This window comes from Macrobrachium rosenbergii, chromosome 26 (assembly GCF_040412425.1).
Source record: "Macrobrachium rosenbergii isolate ZJJX-2024 chromosome 26, ASM4041242v1, whole genome shotgun sequence".
In the NCBI taxonomy this organism is placed as follows: Eukaryota; Metazoa; Arthropoda; class Malacostraca; order Decapoda; family Palaemonidae; genus Macrobrachium; species Macrobrachium rosenbergii.
The window spans coordinates 861,008-881,007 of NC_089766.1; the positions used below are offsets into that span (position 1 = coordinate 861,008).

Consider the following 20,000-nt stretch of genomic DNA (forward strand, 5'->3'; position numbering starts at 1 on the left):
TAAGTTTAGTGGTGTTGGGGCTCTGTCCAAACTTGCCTCTCCATAGACAGAATTGTAAAGAATCATAAAACACGTTTGCTTATTGAATATTACTTTTGACTTTTGCATAGACACAGATTGCCTTCTGCCCTAAGGTGTCCAGTTTTAGTCTAAAACTGTATAGCAAGGACATTCAGCTTCAAAAACATGTCAGTAGAGGGAAATCCATCATTAAAAGCCTTACGTTCAAAAGGTATTCAACTGTAAAATCAGCACTGAGCAGTGACCTAACTTAATGACCTATTACACTGCCTTTTGCATCTGTACTGTGGAGATACCATACAAAATTTGGCCATTTAGGCACTGGGTATATAATATGACACTGAGATATCACCTACTCCACTTTGTCCTTCCAGCAAAGACACCTCAGTCTACACATGGGACTCAGAAAACCAGACGTTCATCCCCAAGTCCCCGTCGTCATCTGTCCCGGACTCAGCAGACTCCAGCAACAGTCTGCTTCCCAATGGATACGAGGACAACGACAGCAACGAAATACCTCCGGAACCCCTGACCGAGTTCACAGAGCCCATGCAGCCTCTCCCGGTCGTCGCGATTGGAAGAGATGACTACGTCCAGGAGCTGCCCGATGTCCCGCCGCCACTGCCTCCGAAGCTGAGGGACCTGGAAACCTCGCTCTCCTTGTCGCTCTATGCCAACGGGAGCCTGACTCCCATTCACACCCTTCCTGTGGTCGAGGGAGCTTCAGAAGGGACTTACCAGTTCATGTGTGGTTTGGTTGTTCAAGGTGGAACTTACTTTTTCAAGTAAGACTCAGGGTACCTTTGTGGCATTGCATGTAGGATGCTTGTGCCTTGTGTTCAGTTGTGTATTTTGGTCTTAGCCAAGGTATCAGTATTTGCTTAAATTACTTTCTCAAAAATTTAGACTGCAGTGCTTCTGCATCTTGAATAAGGTGGTACATATGTAAAATTGTTATATCTTATGTAGTCTATAGCTTATAGGTTATTCATTATCTTCTGTCCACCTTGATCAAAAGACTTGAAATTTTTACAGTTTCAAATTTTACTTTAGTAGCCCACTCTGGAACTGCTTTTCTGTCAGTATCACAGCCTTATCTTAAAATGGCAAAGTAAATATTGTTGTCAGTAGTATTATCAGTAACTTTATCATTTTTTATTGTCAACATTACAGATTACATCGTGGAGACGAGGTCCTAGCCTCCAGTGGCAACGTAGAAGTTGCCTGGCCTGACATCAGTCTCGAAGTTCCAAAGGAAGTCGAGACTTACCACTCTGATGTCCAAGTCATCTTAAGGTGGGAATTACAAAAGTAATCTAAATTTGTCACTCTACTTCAGGGTACTTTTTGATTTTCAGGATTAGCACTTGCAAGTGAAACCAGCTCTGACAATAAAAATCTAAAGTTCTTCAGTCCAGTATCTTAGAGCTAAAAGACTTCTGCTTCCAGATTCAATGTGGAATTGTGCAAGCCTTTGAAGCCGGTGGCTTTCCACGCCTGGATTGAGCTGCTGTATCACGGGGTCCGTGTCGGAAAGGAGGGTTCCCCCGGTTCCAAGCGTTGCGGCATTCCCGACCCCAAACGCAACTGGAACAGGACCCTGTGGGACTCCATCCAGGACGACCTACGCAACCGCAGGGCACTGAGGAAGTCACGCAAAAAGGTTTCTGGGAGAGGGAAGAAGGGCAAAAATGGTAGGAAAAAGGGGAAGAGAAGAAAACCGACGAAAGGTGAAAGGAGGAGGAGGAGGAGGAAGAACAAGAACGGCAAAAGGAGAGGACCACGTAAGCATGGTGGTGTTAGAGGAGGTCGTCAGGATCTAGTGGGCGGAAGAGGTGAACTGAGTGAGGAGACTCAGGTGGTTGAGGAAAGTGTTGTAGAGAGTGCTAGTGTAAATAGTTTTGTTGAGGACGCCAGTACAAACTCTATAGTATCAAACGGTAGTACAAATAGGACTGACGTAGCGTGGACTCCCAGCCCGCCATCTTCTGACGTGGCGAGGACTCCTGGTCCTTATGAAAGTAAGACAACAGTTGGTGGCATCAGTGTCATAGTGAGAGGGAGAAAGAAAGGCAGAAGAAGAAGAAAGTGGAGAAGAAAAACTAAAGAGGAAGTTGATGTCGATGCGAGAGTGACGAAGAAAAGGCAAATGAATGGGGGGGACTCTAGTGGTGAAGTTCCCGTCACAAAGTTGAAAAACAAGGAAAACAACAGACTAGGAAGAAAACGCCAGGAGAATAGAAGGAAGACAAGAAGAAGAATTAAGAACAGGGTGTCTGGTAAGGGAAATGACACTGACCGCCCTTCGGCCAACAAAAAGGGTGCAACGAAACAAACTGAAAAGAATGGCTTGGGAATTTCGGAGAACATATCAGAAGACATAACAGTATTCCCTGATGTGACAGATTATGAAGGTCCTGTCCCAGGAACGCAAACTTTCATTCCCAGTGAAGATGTGACTGACTCGGTGGATTATATTTTCAGTGACCAAGATAGTATTCCTATCAATCCACAAGGCGGAACGCCCACTGACTCTGATTTCTCGCCAGAAGAGAGTACTTCAGACTTTCAAGATAATATCCTATTTTCCTCCACTTCAAGTGCTCCTCAAGTCATCCCAATATCAGAGGCAGAAGACCACATCATACCCTTTGAAGAAGATGTTTTACCTTTTCAGGGTAATTTGAATCCCAACAGTTCACCAAGTGGGAGTAAAACTGAGTTTTTGCAAAATGAGGAGGTGAATAAGATTGCTCATATTTCAACCAGTGAAGCAACATCACCGAATGCCCTTGAACATAATCCAGTCTCTCCCGAACACATTCTAGTCACGGCTCAGGGGAGCCGACCTGTTCGAGAAGAGGATTCTGGGTCAGATGAGCAGCTCGCCCCGAAGACCAAACGTAACATTGCAAGAGAAGAAAACAGACAACATTCCGCGTATCTGAAGCGACCGCAGGCGGCCATGGTGTCCTCTGGATTCCGCGGCAAAGGTTGGGCGTGGGGGGGAAACGCAGTGGTCTTGGGCAGGGTGCCTCTACAGGATAACCTATACTCCTTCCAAAGTAGGGACGTGAAGTTCCCCTGCAGCGATATTGGTCCTGCTGGCATCTACAGCGTGAGACTCGTCACAGACATCTACACCAACTCGGTCATCACCAACTCAGAGTGGTTCATGGTAAGATATGACGGGTCACGTTGCCCTGTGTTGTTGTCTTGAGTCATCTTAGGTTGTTATATGTCACTGGAAGTATAGTGACTCATGGTGGTTTATGGTGAATGATGAGTGAGTGAGTGAGATGAATCATAATTTCTGCTGAAGCATCAAAGTTAACACAAGATATGATGAATCATGTTGCCTTGTGTGTATATCTTGAGTCATTCTAAAGTGTCGTGTCATCTAAAGTATAGTGATTCATGGTGGCATATGGTGAATGATGAGTGAGCAAGATGAATCATGATAAGTTCTGCTGAACATTGGTTTGTGTGGTTACCTTGAGTCATTCTAGAGTGTCATGTCATTGAAAGTCTAGCGACTCATGATAACTTATGGTGAATGATGTAGTAGCGAGATGAACCATATTGCACTGTACTGAACCATCTGACAACATGTTACTGATCATGTATGACTGAATCAAATCCCACCATTATTATTTTCTGACAGGTCGACTGGAGCGATTCATTCAGCATCTACGTGCACGCCGCGAGCATCGTGCCGTGCTCGGGGGCCGTCGGCGTGCAGGTGACGTACCCGGCGTGCATCGGAGGAAGCGATAAGGTGCGCGTGTACGCACGCATACGCGCCAACGTCACGTCCATCAACCCACCGATCGATAATAAGTGAGTCGAGCCGATTTGAAGTCGAATCGGTTTTATGTTGGTTTGTGGGGCGATTCCATGTTTCTATAGGTTACTTGAGTGTGTTCGCTTATCAGTAATGTCTTTATTATTATTATTATTATTATTATTATTATTATTATTATTATTATCATCATCATCTCAGATACGTCGCCGAGAGACGCATCATCAAGGGCCGCACTTCCGTCCAATTTCCTTGTGATACCTTCAACGACTACGCCACCGAGTTCTGTTTCTTCTACGTCAACACGGCCAAGACGGGAGCCGTCTCAGACATCGACAAGTGCTGTGTACCCACCTACAAGCAGCACGGTGAGTACCGAGAAGGGCACGTTCTATTTTAATTGCTAATTATTTACGTTTGTGATCGGATTTCCGCGTCGCGTTTCAAACCGCATGGAACGGACCTGCCAAAACGAAGATCAAGGATTCCCCTTTCTCTCTCTCTCTCTCTTTTTCTCTCTCTCTCTCTCTCTCTCTCTGTATGCTCGTTAACCTGTCTGAAAAAATCGCTTCTCCCTTTCCAAACCCATAAATAAAGGAGACCTTTTTCACTGTCCCTTCGTCCAAAAGTTTGTAAAAATCCTTCCCTCCACTGGAGCAGTTGCTTGGAAATCCCTCTCTCTCTCTCTCTCTCTCTCTCTCTCTCTCTCTCTCTCTCTCTCTCTCTCTCTCTCTCTCTCTCCAGCCTTCCCCCTCCCACTCAGATGCAAATCTATCCCCTCCCTCCCCCACCCTCTCTCATCCAGTCCCTGGAAAGCAAATTGCAAAAGTCCAATCACCTTCGAGTGATATGACCCTTTTGTCTGTCAAGGATCTTTTCCAAACCCCTGCTGTATATTACTCGAGACGCCCACTCCCACTCCCCCCTGTCAGGGAGTATTGCTCCAGACTCCCCTCCCCTCCCCCTACTCCGTTGTCAATGATTACTACTCCGGGTCCAACTGTGGCACGGTCCAGGTCTGCTCCAAGTCCGTTCCAGGTCCCTTCCAGATACTTTTCGTGTTTGCTCCCCATTCCAGTATTTAAAGAATTTCCCATTGAAGTATAATAGCTTCTATTTCTGTATCTAGGGATTCCTCCTCCCCTAATCCCTTCTTAACTTTCCCTAGCTCTCGGGGACTTTTCCCTGGCTATGAAGGGCTTTTCCCTATTTTTTGGGGATTTTTCCCTAGCTCTTTGAGGACTTTTTCTTAGCTTATTGGACTTTTCCTAGGTTTTGGGACGTCTTCCTAGCTTATTGGGACTTTTTCATATGTTTCTAGGACTTTCCCTACCTTTTTGAGAGGCGCTTTGAGAGAGAAGAGAGAGAATCTCCGAAGTATCTCTCTCTCTCTCTCTCTCTCTCTCTCTCTCTCTCTCTCTCTCTCTCTCTCTCTCTCTCTCTCTCTTTCTTTTGTCTATTAGAACATCCTCGACACTACTAATCATTGTTAAAACTCCGGTAGCGTTGTTCGCCAGCCTCCGGTGGGCATTCCTGGCTCCCTAGGGGCATTTGGGCACCCAGACCAAAGACTCCTAATACCGACCTTATGCCCCGGGGCCCTAAGGACCGAATTAGGACCGTAATTCGAGTGTGGGATACGACAGACGTCCCTTCTAGGTTCCTACAGACCTATTACGTGGGACATTAAACCTGGCTGGAAATTAAGCGACGGATTACACGGGCTCTGAGGAGGTAGAGGTAGAGGGAGAGGGAGGTAGAGAGGGAGAGGAAGAGGGAGAGAGGGAGGAAGAGAGAAGGATAGGGGTAAAGGGAGAGGGAGTGGCAGAGGGAAGGATAGGGAGGAAGGGATAGGGAGGAGAGAAAGAGGGAGAGAGGTAGAAGGAGAGAGGAAGATAAAGATAGGGAGGAAGAGAGAAGGATAGGGAGGGAGAGAGGTAACGGAGAGAGAGAGGGAGAGGTAACGAGAGAGGGAGAGGCAGAAGGAGAGGGAAAGAGAGGTAGAGGGAGAGGAGGTAAAGAAGTAGAGAATTTAAGTTGGGAGGAAATGAGAGAGAGAGAGAGAGATGACGTAAGGTTCTAGATGAGAGAAATAATATAATAATAATAATAATAATAATAATAATAATAATAATAATCAAAGGTGAGAAATATCTCTCTCTCTCTCTCTCTCTCTCTCTCTCTCTCTCTCTCTCTCTCTCTCTCTCTCTCTCATAACAAAAACACCATAAATAATATTAAAAACATTAAGCAACCCATTCAATGGCTTTTGCTTATCACCATGGTAACCATACCAAGTCTTTTTGGACGAGGATCTGCAGTGACACAGGTGGTGCTTTTGTCCCCACGTTCCCCTACCACGGTGCTATTGTGCTGCACAAATTAACAGCAGTAAACAGCCCTAAATAACCCTCTAACATTAGTAATACCATTTGTAATAACAGCCCCAAAAACAGTGGAAATAAATATTACTGTTTTTCAACACAGCCAGGAACAAGTAGTGCTGTTCCACAGCAGTATTCTGCACAGCTAGGAACAGCGCTGTTCCACAGCAGTATCCTGCACAGCCAGGAACAGCTCTGTTCCACAGCGGTATTCTCCACAGCCAAGAACAGCAATGTTCCGCAGCGGTATTCTGCACAGCCATGAACAGCACTGTTCCACAGCAGTATTCTGCACAGCCAAGAACAGCGCTGTTCCGCATCAGCAATAGTAACGCTCCTTGTTCCGCACAGCCAGGAACAGCAGCTGCTCTACAGCAGCAACAGTAACGCTCCTTGCTGTGCCGCAACAGCTAGGAAACAGCAGCTGCCCCACAGCAACAGGAGCACAGCACTAACTGCATATTTAACGAGCGAATTGCAAAAGCATCGGCGATTTAATACCGCTAAGGTATAAGCCTCTGGGATGTTGCCATGGCAACGGGTGGGCGCGTTCATTTGGGCTGAATTTATCGGTTGTGTTCATTTGGGAGAAAGTTATTGGTTGCGTTCACTTCGCAATTCGTTTCAGCGATTTTTTGGGGTTATGGCTAAATGCTGTTTATTATTATTATTATTATTATTATTATTATTATTATTATTATTATTATTATTATTATTATTATTATTATTATATTGAATTCTGTTTATTATTATTATTATTATTATTATTATTATTATTATTATTATTATTATTATTATTATTATTATTATTATTATTATTGTGAAGGTTTGAAAATATGGTGACAATATCATAATTATTGGTAAAATTATTGTAATTATTTTTATTTCGAGTTGAATCAAAATAAAAAATTATTACTGTAAAATTTCAAATTCAATATACAAAAAATTTTTAAACACATAATAAAAAAAATATTTATTAAAAATATTTTTAAAAAATTTTTCTAATGTTCTTTAAAATATCCATCATTAAAACGTATAATTTTAAAATTCCCTTTACAATACATAACCACAACTTAAGTTTTATAATTCAATAAAAACATAAAACCTAAAAAAAAAGATTAAAATACTTATTTACTCAAAGATTTTATTTAAAAAAAATGCAAAAACAAATTCTAAACTCAATAAGATTGACAACTGATGAACCATTAGGATTATTTACAAATTCTCTCTCTCTCTCTCTCTCTCTCTCTCTCTCTCTCTCTCTCTCTCTCCTCCCAAAAGCGTATTTTTGTGTTTTTGTGTGTCAGTTCCTCTCATCTCTCTCTCTCTCTCTCTCTCTCTCTCTCTCTCTCTCTCTCTCTCTCTCTCTCTCTCTCTCTTGTGTAATTTTTTTGTTTCATTTTTTACACCAGCAAAGTCTTGAAATCTCTCTCTCTCTCTCAAGAAAAAAAAGATTTGTAGAGAGACTCTTGTCTTTGATCTCTCTCTCTTCTCTCTCTTAACTCTCTCTCTCTCTCTCTCTCTCTGCTTCAAAAGTAAATTTTTGAGAGAGACTTGCAGTCTTCAAATCTCTCTCTCAAAAACATTTTTGCCGCTCTCTCTCTCTCTCTCTCTCTCTCTCTCTCTCTCTCTCTCTCTCTCTCTCTCTTAGGGTTAATCTCTCTCTGTCATTTAACGTATCAGGGGCATCATTTAACTCTCTCACTCAAAGTGTCGTTGAAATGGTAAAATTTTCTGTTATTAATTTTTACTTCAGAGAGAAGAAAGTAAGAGACAAGTGACGATTGATGCGTAATACTCAGTGTTGTACAGAGATTAACCTAAGCTGAGAGAGAGAACAGACTTTGAGAAGAGAGAGAGATTCCCTGTTCAGTTGCCCAATATTCCCGACTGTGAAGAGACACTAAAAACATGGATTCTTGTGCTTATGGGTGTCTCTCTCTCCACTGGACTCACTCTCTCTCTCTCTCTCTAAAAAAATAGGAATTAAAATTGAAAATCTTGACTAAGATATTATGATGCTATTTTTTTTAAGTAACAGGGGCATCAGTTGTAACTCTCTCTCTCTTTGTTCTCTCTCTCTCTTTTCTCTCTTGTTTATTTTTTTGCTCTCGTTACTTTTTTCAAATTGTTTTTATAAGATTTTCTGTTAGCAATTTTTGTAAATCCAAATTCAAGAAAGTTTGAGACAAGAGAGATTATCTCTCTCTCTCTCTCTCTCTCTCTCTCTCTCTCTCTCTCTCTCTCTCTCTCTCAACAGACTTTGGAATTTTCCCGTTTCTGTGATCCCAATATTCCCTCTCTCAAGAGGAGCCAAGCAAACCTGGATTCTTGTGCTTATGGGAGTGTCTCCTAACCACTGGACCACGAGATTCGAAGCAGAAAAAAATAGGAATTAAAATTGAAAATTTGACTTTGATATTATGATTTCTTTTTTTATTTTGTTATAATTGGAGGGGTCAGTTGTATATGACAGCTGTCATAGTTTGTTCATTAAAAGCAAATGCTTTCTTATAGGACTTATTTGTTTTTGTAATTGTTTTTTTTCAAATTGTTTGTATGTTCAGAATTATATGCTGTTTCATTTTTATGTAAATATAAATTTCTGTTTGTTTGTCTCTCTCTATATATATATATATATATATATATATATATATATATATATATATATATATATATATATATATATATATATATATATATATATATATATATAATATATATATATACATATATATATATTATATAAATATATATATACATACATATATATATATATATATATATATATATATATATATATATATATATATATATATATATAGAGAGAGAGAGAGAGAGAGAGAGAGAGAGAGAGAGAGAGAGAGAGAGAGAGAGAGAGAGAGAATTATGGGGATCGAACTTTCACTTGTTAATTACGGATTTAAAAGTTTTATATATAATTTACGCATTCTCTCTCTCTCTCTAAAAGCTTAAGGTTAATCTCCTATAAGACACACTGGTACTACGTCTCGAAGGCAAGACTCTCTCTCTCTCTCTCTCTCTCTCTCTCTCTCTCTCTCTCTCTCTCTCTCTCTCTCTGTAGATCCCCATTTGCGTAATTCATTACGCTTCATTACAGATCTTGCTTCGTAATGCAGCGTTGCACGAACTCCCTAAAAACAGATCCTGGACGCCTCCGATAAACCTTAATTAGAAGAATATATTAGACGGACGTGACCTTCCTCTCTCTCTCTCTCTCTCTCTCTCTCTCTCTCTCTCTCTCTCTCTCTCTCTCTCTCTCCCGGGATGAAACGTATGTGGAGCATTACTCGGAAGTATTAAAGCATTAAGGGCCTTCAATTGAACTTAATTGAAGTTTTGGGGGTGGGGGGCGAATCCCCCCTTACTCTTTGACGTCCCCCCTTTCCTCTTACACCCATTACACCCCTCAGCCCAGTCAGCAACGCCCACCCCTCCCCCCTTTTTCGGGGGCAGGGGGGGAGTATGCTTTTCAAAGTCCTCTTTCCCTCTGTAGTTTAATTTACTATTATTATTATTATTATTATTATTATTATTATTATTATTATTATTATTATTATTGATTTATCAATTAAATTTATTGATAAATAAATCTATTGATAAGCAGTATGAATTGAATCTCTTCGTCCATATATTGATAAAAATTTCTTGAATATTTTCTATAGTCAAAGGGGATTTTTCGACACTGAATACTGATTTATCAACTAAATTTATTGATAAATAAAATTTATTGATAAATGAAATGTATGGAATTCCTTCGTCCATTTTTTGATAAATTTCCGGGATATTTTCTGTTGTCAAAGGTGATTTTATGACATGAAATCATGATTTATTAAGTAAATTTATTGATAAATTTATCATTAAATAAATCAGATCTATTGATGAGTAGAATGTATTGAATCTCTTCGTCCATATATTGATAAATTTCTGGAATATTTTCTCCGCCATTTAAAAATAAAATTGACTTATGTGACCTTAGATTGACATTTCATGATTTGAAACATAAATTTATGAATACATTCGTCAATACATTGATGTATGGTATGGTATAAGCCTTAATCAATACAGCACTATACAATATACATTATATGCATTATACCACAAAGTAGACAATGCCATTGCAAGAATACATTACCTATACATTAGCTGCAATCAATGTTACGCAACAATACGTTACTATACATTAGTGGGAATCAATGCTATATCATACATCATACATTCTACAGGCTACAGAATGGCTCAAACGGGAATACATTATGTATGCATGAGGGGAAAATCGATACAAAGCAATACAATCTACATTTTGAAAGATTAGCTACAGAATAATTCATTGTGCGTCATCCATAGAGTGTAGGATTTTGCGAGTTATGGTCAATGTGTGTGTGTGTGTGTGTGTGTGTGAGAGAGAGAGAGAGAGAGAGAGAGAGAGAGAGAGAGAGAGATTGAAAAAGAAAGATAGGTAGCCATAGCATAAAAATACACTTTTATGGCAGGAGAGAGAGAGAGAGAGAGAGAGAGAGAGAGAGAGAGAGAGAGAGAGAGAGAGAGAGAGAGAGCATAAAGGTATATTCTTTTTCACCTGTGTCGTGCAAATGAGATACTCAATTATTCATAACTAGTCCTTTGTGATACGGCCATATGCGTGTTTGATTGTAAGGGAATGTGGCCCTCTCTCTCTCTCTCTCTCTCTCTCTCTCTCTCTCTCTCTCTCTCTCTCTCCTCCCAAATGTGTATTTTTTGTCAGTTCCTTTTCAGTTCTCTCTCTCTCAAAACATTTTGTATCACCTCTCTCTCTCTCTCTCTCTCTCTCTCTCTCTCTCTCTCTCTCTCTCTCTCTCTCTCTCTCTAAATTAGTGATAATCCAAAAAAATATTTTCTAAACCTATTCATTCCAAATAAATCTTTATTTTTTTCTATTCCTGTGCTTTTCCTAGCTTTTTATATATTGATATAATTATCCTTTTAAATTCGCCCCCTCCCATCGGCCTCTCCTCTCCCCCTCCCCCCTTGAGTAAGGAAGGTAATTTTATTAAGCCTTAAATTGATTTGGAGAAATGGAGAGAGAGAGAGAGAGAGAGAGAGAGAGAGAGAGAGAGAGAGAAAGAGTCAATACAAAGAATTCTGAAGAGAGAGAGAGAGAGAGAGAGAGAGAGAGAGAGAGAGAGAGAGAGAGAGAGAGAGAAAAGAGTCAATACAAAAGAATTCTGGAGAGAGAGAGAGAGAGAGAGAGAGAGAGAGAGAGAGAGAGAGAGAGATAAAATAATTCAAAAGAATTCAACACAAAAGAATTCTGGAGAGAGAGAGAGAGAGAGAGAGAGAGAGAGAGAGAGAGAGAGAGAGAGAGAGAGAGGAGAGGAGAGAAAGAGAGAAGAGAGAGAGAGAGAGAGAGAGAGAGAGAGAGAGAGAGAGAGAGAGAGAGAGAGAGCGAGTGGGCCAGCCTGATAAGCAGCCCAAAAGATGCAAATGTGCCCACAAGGTCTGATATTTCAGTATTAAGTAACCATAAAGAATAAGTGTGGAAATTGGCCCACACGGGCGTGGGCGTGAGAGGGCGTGGGTGGGTGTGGGTGGGGTCCCTGGAGGCTAGAATTGAATATCTGGAATTCCGGAGACTGGAATATTTTTGGAATTGGACTGTTTGGAATCCCATCAATTGAAGTTATGTATATATTAAGTATGAATTTACATCTCTTACGTTCTCTCTCTCTCTCTCTCTCTCTCTCTCTCTCTCTCTCTCTCTCTCTCTCTCTCTCTCTCTTTCATCTGAGAATAGTTTAGAAAAGGAACTGTTTGACCAACCAATATTTCAAAAGACAAAAAACTAATAGTTTATCAAAAAGTTTATAGGCCTAGTTAGGGTTATGATTTCTTCAATGGGAACCCAGTAAAAAACTATAGAATGAATTAAATAGGCCTAGGCAAACGTATATAACCCAATAAAAAAACTATAGGACATATGTAGGCTAGGAAAAAGTATAAATCTATTAAAAATCCTATAAGATATATGCATAGGCCTAGGAAAAATAAACCCAGCAAGATAAACTATAGAATGTATGTATATAGGCCTAGGGAAAATATAAACCAAGAAAAATACTATAGAATAAATAAATAAATAAATATATATATATATATATATATATATATATATATATATATATATATATATATATATATATATATAGGCCTAGGCAAAGATATACCCCGTCAATATCTCCCAGGTCCAAATCTCAATCAGGAAGACAAGTAAATCTCAATAGGCCTATACATGAGGTCACGACATACGGCCTACCTTCGCGTGCTCGGGTCAATTTGGGTCAGGTTCCAATATTAGAGTTTTGAGAGAGAGAGAGAGAGAGAGAGAGGTAATATAAGACTCTTCACAAAACACTGTCATCCAGAGGAACGCTTATCGTGAGTCTTTTGTTATCTTTCATCGATTTTCGAACCTTTGTTACTTTCTCTTGTGATTACCTTTCCTCTCTACATAGGCCTAAGGGCTGAATTTACCCTATGGCTATTTAAATGGAGGTCTATTTCTATTTAAATAGATATAGGTCTATTTAAATAAACCTGTGTGTGAAAGGTATAGGCCTATGTTTCATTATGAACAAGAACCTAGTATGTTTAATGGGGGCTTTAGATAGATTTTCATGCATGCAAACTAAAATGAAAGCACGCAAACGTGAGAGAGAGAGAGAGAGAGAGAGAGAGAGAGAGAGAGAGAGAGAGAGAGAGGTTAAGAACCCAAAACCCTTTTTTTTGGGGCCCCCAAAATAAGCAGGGAATTTTCACAGGTGCATAAGAGGCTTGAAAGTTCCCTTAATTAAGAGAGAAAGAGAGAGAGAAAGAGAGCCATAACGAGACTTAGGCGTGTGTGTGTGTGTGTACGAGCGGTGAGAGAGAGAGAGAGAGAGAGAGAGAGAGAGAGAGAGAGAGAGAGAGGAGACAAGTGCTGTAATTGCTGCTACAGGAAAGGGAGAGGACGAGCTAAGTGGACGAGTTTGTTGGGGGAGTCTCCGGGATTTCGAGGGTCCAAGAGATTGGACCCAAGGCTCGTCAGTGTCGAGGGACGTTCGAGGAAGAAGAGGAGTGGAGTCACTCCCTTCAGGAGGGTTTGAGGATCTCTAGAGAGAGAGAGAGAGAGAGAGAGAGAGAGAGAGAGAACTTCAAATGATACCCTGTGACTAGGCTAAAACTCGATGCCAACCTCAGCAGAATTAGACGTCCTTAGGACTGAGATAATTTAGGCCTACCTCAAAAAAGGACACTTTGTGGCATCCCGCAGGGGCTCTACCCCTGCAGCAGAAGGGCCAAGGTATCCCTCTGCAGGGGTTGAGTAAGTGTTTAATCCTCCGCAGTATTATTCCTCCGATATTGAGGAGGAATCGAGTTGAGAATATCACTGACCATTCTCCCCATCAGAGTGACACAAAACCATTCCCTCTCTCTCTCTCCCTTCCTCCTCCTCCTCCTCCTCCGGAGGGCCAGAAATAGGACCACAGGACACGCGTCCACGAAATGACACCCAGAGGAACCGGGACTGGCCAAAAAGGAATGGACTTCTCCGGACTTATACGAAATTCCTTCGGCTCCAGAATAGGGACTTGTCGAAGACTGCTGTTCTCTTCTTGCAAATGGCGCCTCGGGGAATCACAGGCTGATTTCACTCCTCCCTTTTTTTTTAGGGAGAATGGAATAGAGGACCACCTACCCTTCTCCCTTCCTTCTTTCCTTCCTTCCCTTCCTTCCTAGAGGGCTGGGGTCCTCCTTGTTGCCATCATTTTCACACCATAATCGTTTGCACTGCTCCCCTTCGCCTGTGGAGCCATTTACAAGACTTGGTATATCCTTCCGGACAAAGGAAGCAGACGTTAATCGCATTACTCCCTGGCCACAGATCCTTACACGAAGAAGAAGAAGAAGAAGAAGAAGAAGAAGAAGAAGAAGAAGAAGAAGAAGAAGAAGAAGAAGAAGAAGAATTAAAGGAAGAATTGGATCCTGGAACTTCTTGGTATCGTGGGATCTGAATGGCATTCTGGGACAGGAAAAAAATGGATTTAAAGAGATATATATTTTGGTTTTATGTTATTTTATTTTAATGATTTTTCTCTGTAGTAGATATTGATTTAATAAGTTTGTTATATATGGTCTCTCTCTCTCTCTCTCTCTCTCTCTCTCTCTCTCTCTCTCTCTCTCTCTCTCTCTCTCTAAAACCCTTCAGTGAATCTTCAAATTTCTCTCTCTCTCTCTCTCTCTCTCTCTCTCTCTCTCTCTCTCTCTCTCTCTCTCTCTCACACACACACACACACACACACACACACATACACACCAGTAAATCATCTTATGTCAACATCTCGTTCTCTCTCTCTCTCTCTCTCAAACCCTTCAGTGAATCTTCAAATCTCTCTCTCTCTCTCTCTCTCTCTCTCTCTCTCTCTCTCTCTCTCTCTCTCTCTCTCTCTCTCACCATTAAATATGCAGTGTATTCGCAGTCACGAACACAGACACAAGAGTATTCAGCCAATTAGCAAGTGAATTTCCCCCGGACAGAATATAATATATTTTCAAAATTATTGAAATAAATATGAGTCACAGTTAACTTTATAAGTTATTATGAATTTTATCAATAAATTTTATGCATATAGATTTTATTCCATTTTCGAAATTATTGACGCTGGAGTTTTTGTAGAGCTTTTTGTTGATTTGATACAAATTTTTAAGATTCCATTTTAAAAAATCTTATAATTTTTTGAGTTTTGTATTTTATATAAGACTATACATTCATTTTACTCAGTTCACAAAATTATTTTATGGTAAAAAAAAAAATTTTTTTAAGGCCCTATATTAATTTTATCAGTTCAAAAAAATTATTTTATGGTAAAAAAAATTAATGAAAGGCTGTTCATCAATTTTATTCAGCTCAAAAAATTATATTATAGTAAAAATATTTATGTAAGGCTGTTTATCAATTTTATTCAGTTCACAAAATTATTTTATGGTTAAAAAGAGAATTTTTAAAGGCTGTATATAATTTTATAAAGTTCACAAAATTATTTTACTGTAAAAAATTATTTTTAAGGTTTACATTAATTCTATAAAGTTCACAAAATTATATTACGATAAAAAAAATTCTGTAAGGCTTTATATTGATTTTATATTATATAAAGTTCACAAAATTATTTTAAAATTAAAAAATTCTATAAGACTTTATAATAATTCTATTCAATTCTCAAAATTATTTTACGATAAAAAAAATTATAAAGCTGTATATATCAATTTTATAAAGTTCTCAAAATAATTTTATTTTGAACGAAAAATTATTTAAAGCTGTATATTAATTTTATTCCGTTTCTGAAATTCATTGAATATATTTACTAATACGAAAATATATATTAATTCATATAATATTAATTTAGTACCTTGAACACTTCACAGAGAGAGAGAGAGAGAGAGAGAGAGAGAGAAAGAGAGAGAGAGAGAAAGTTTATGACATAAACCCATTCACACTACGGTGCGTTTACTCTCCTTATCTACAAAAGCCACACTTTCTAATCCCATTTTTATAGGGGGTACTTCCCCCTTCCCCCCCTCCTCTTGTCACAGGGGAGGGGTAGTGGGGTAGTCCCCCACTGGCCCCTTCCTCATTGGGAACAGCGTGAATAGGGAAACAGGTCTAGCTTTGAAAAGGTTGGAGGCCGAGGGCATGGAATCTTTGAAAATCCCAGAATTGCTGAAATCTGTGAAGTTCTCTTTATTATTATTATTATTATTATTATTATTATTATTATTATTATTATTATTATTATTATTATTATCAACGTTTCGGGAATTCCGTATCCCCCATCATCAGGCTGAGATATGAAAAATACATCATAAATAATTAATGATCATAATAATAAATGACAAAAAGATATAACTGATTTTTTATATATACAAAGATCATAGCATACCGGAGACATTAAATAAGTTTTATACATAAAAATTCAATCATACATATACTGTATATACAATATATATATATATATATATATATATATATATGTATGTATGTATATGTGTGTGTGTGTGTGTCTACAGTCAAGCAAGAAATAAAGATAATTTTTGGCCCAGGGTAGAACTTGCAACTATTATTATTATTATTATTATTATTATTATTATTATTATTATTATTATTATTATTATTATTATTATTATTATCCCTCTTAAAGACTCTATTTATCATCTCTCTCTACATAGACATCTTATGGAACCACCTCTGGAACCATCTGTCAACCCTAAAATGTGTTTTAAAAAATCTACCTGGTTCCAGCGTCCTTACTTACTCAAACGCCATCTATTGGCGTCTCAAGTCACACCATCTTTCCGCGATCCTTGCCCTAAATAGCCTGAGGTAATGGTAATGTGTTTCCCCCTCCCCCTTCCCTCACTTTGTCATCCTTGCCAACAGCTGCAGTGATCTTCTTCAAACATGGCTGCAATTTATAAGCTGCCACTCCACCCTCTTTCTAAACTTGTTTCCAGTTGATGAGAGAGAGCAACTTTAATGTAAATATAAAGACGATCGCCTTCTGTAAAGCAGAAGAAGAAGAAGAAGAAGAAGAAGAAGAAGAAGAAGAAGAAGAAGAAGAAGAAGAAGAAGAAGAAGAAGAAGAGAGGGAGTTTTGTTGATATATTTGCAGTGAGGGAGAGAGTTTTTTGTGTGGCTGTGTTGATGTTTGACTAGGCCTAGGAGCCTCGTCTCTTGTGCTTAAGTCTCTCTTAGTGTTTGTGAATAAATATCTTGTAGTTTTTTTACATTTTTAATGTATATATCTAAAATATGTGCAGTTTTGTTAAGTATGAGTTAGGTAAAGTGATTTGAATGGTATAAAACTTTGTCATTTTAAATACAAAATCAGTTTTAATAATGCACCTTGAACTTCATTTGTTCTGTATACAAGGATGTACTCATCATAATTATACACCTAAATACACCATCTCTTATACATTTCTTTCACAAATACACAAATATGGAGAAGTGTATCAATCCCTCTGTCTAATCTATTCTCAATCTGGGCTGGTAATGGTACTATTCACAACCTTACTGCCCCGTAGGGGGTTAATACCGTCAGTGTACCTCACGTGGTGCACTGTAGGCATTACTGAAGGTTCTTTGCAGCGTCCCTTCGGCCCCTAGCTGCAACCCCTTTCGTTCCTTTTACTGTACCTCCTGTCTTATTCTCTTTCTTGCATCTTGCTACCCACCCTCTCCTCACAATTGATTCATAGTGCAACTGCTTTGAGGTTTTCCTCCTGTTACACCTTTCAAACCTACCTGCTCTCAATTTCCTTTCCAGCGATGAATGACCTCATAGGTCCCAGTGCTTGGCCTTTGGCCTAAACTCTATTTACCATTACACAACCTTACGTCATAGTCTATGCGAGATGGGTCCTATACTTGGGGAAATTTAGTTATTACTCAAAATAAAACTGGTTCCTGTAGCCTAAGTGACTAGGGAAACACCAAGACCACTATCACAGTTCCTGTCACTATCATCCAGGTCACCATCAAACAAAAATTCAACAAAAACAGAAGTATGGTGTCCATTCGAGGTAAGCTTTGTATTTGCGGATATTTTGTTGTTACATAAAATACATGATTCCTGTAGTCTTTCTGACTACAAAAAACAAAAAACCACTTTCACACTATCACAGTTCCTGTCACTATCGTCCAGGTCACCATCAAACAAAGAAATTCAACAAAAACAAAGTATGGTGTCCATTCGAGGCAACCTTTGTATTTGAGGATATTTTGTTGTTACATAAAATACAAGATTCCTGTAGTCTTTCTGACTACAAGAGCACAAAAAACCACTGTCACAATCCCTTTCACCATCACTCAGATCACTTTCAAACAATTAAATATAGCAAAAACAACAAAACCACGGGTAAACAATATTCCACAATCTATAAGCGAGGAGATTTTGTTGTTACATAAAACACAAGATTCCTGTAGTCCTCCTGACCACAAAAACACAAGAACCCACTATCACAGCTCCTGTCACCATCCCTCAGATCACCATCAAACAAAGAAAGACAACGAAATCAGGGGTAAACATCACTCCACAATCTACAGGCGAGGGAATTTTGTTGCTACATAAAATACAAGATTCCTGTAGTCCTCGTGACTACAAAAACACAAAGACTACTGCGTCACGTCCTGACATCACTATCCAGATCACCATCAACCAAAGAAACAACGAAAGCAAAAAAAAACAAGGGGTAAACAGGCGCTCCACGCTCCCCCCCCCAAAAAACAGTTGCGACAAGCCACTATGCGCTTTAAGCACAAAGGGCTTCATCCCTTGCAATATATCAGCTGGAAACCGTAGGTGTTTGGACATCCGGTTGGCTGTTATATATATATATATATATCCAAATGGACTAGCCTAAACCCCTCTCCCCTCCCCCGCCCCTGCGTGGGTAGGATGGGAATTACGTCTACCCCTCCCCTCCCCCAGTTTTGGGAAAGGGTAGAGGGCCAATGGAAAGGTATGAAAGGTACCTCTCAGTCATTGCCTAATTTCAGTAATGTCACATTTATTATGCTCACGTGAGAAATTTCATTTTTCATTTTCCAGGTTTGTGAACGAGTGTAAAGAAGTAATGGTTTATTTACACGATGGAATAAAGTTGTAAATAACAGATAAATAACGTATTTATATATTCATACACTCATAATTCCATATTTAATGTCAAATGCCTCCTATAACATATTCATACATTCATACAAGCTTATGTTTACACACTTCTAATTCCATGCTTCATAGAAAGTGCATCCTTTATACACAGCAAATCTACAACTGACATTCAAATTCAGAAGCCGAAGCTAGCTCTAATCTCACAATTAAGAGAGAGAGAGAGAGAGAGAGAGAGAGAGAGAGAGAGAGCTCTGGAGCAAATCATCCAGTGGCTTACCAGACCAATAACTGGAAATCTCCTTCTACCAGAGACACACCTGGATTAAAAGGCTTAGCAGAACACGTGCCTGTGATGGAAAAGACCCTCCTCCTCCTCCTCCTCCTCCTCCTCCTCCTCCTCCTCCTCCTCCTCCTCCTCCTCCTCCTCCTCCTCCTCCTCCTGGTGGTGGTGTCCTTAAGGACACAGGGAGAATACAAATGGTGTAGGATTAAGAACTCTTTGAGGCCCAAAGGACATAATTTCTGGTCCTTGTTTATGGGGATATGGCCGCTAATATTTCTTGATGTTGCAAAGTGGTCTCTTTATCAGTGAGACTCCTTCTGACATTTCCCCTTCCTTTCTCGTCCCTCTCCTTTCCTTCTACCCCTTCCCCACACCCCTACACCCCCTACCCTAACCCATTTCCCTTTTACTTACCTTAATAATTGTCATCTGCTTCTGGTAATTATTCTCTGTGAATGAATATAATTTGGGTGAAAGAGCCAATTGATTCTTTAGGTTTTCATATTTTTTTTATTGTTTTATGATTAATTTTATTGAGGGTTAGGGATGGTTGATGATATTTTTTTTATATTCAGATTAATTTTTTTGAGGGTTTTGATATATGAATATTCAGTGTATGACAGGGTTTATGTGTATGTGTTATTTTTTTCTGTGCATAATTTGGGTATTAATAAACACATATACACAAACTTATGATCCATATTAGTGACTACACTACCCACCATTCATGCACCACCATAAATATACAATTACACAGAATTATACACCCCACCAAAAAGTATATATAAATACACACATACATAACGTAT

General features: G+C 39.3%; 1 protein-coding gene and 1 long non-coding RNA gene across 2 annotated transcripts in view; one reads left to right on the forward strand and one right to left on the reverse strand.

Moving 5' to 3' along the window:
- Positions 1–20,000, reverse strand: part of LOC136852885 (uncharacterized) — a 422,752-nt gene that overhangs the window by 230,418 nt on the left and 172,334 nt on the right. The gene's annotated exons all lie outside the window — the stretch shown is intronic.
- The window catches only part of gogo (golden goal), a 98,610-nt gene that overhangs the window by 64,585 nt on the left and 14,025 nt on the right, over positions 1–20,000 (forward strand). The window contains 5 exon segments of the mRNA XM_067127787.1: positions 396–806; positions 1,195–1,317; positions 1,471–3,199; positions 3,686–3,861; positions 4,025–4,191. Of these exon segments, the coding sequence (XP_066983888.1) occupies positions 396–806; positions 1,195–1,317; positions 1,471–3,199; positions 3,686–3,861; positions 4,025–4,191 (2,606 nt within the window).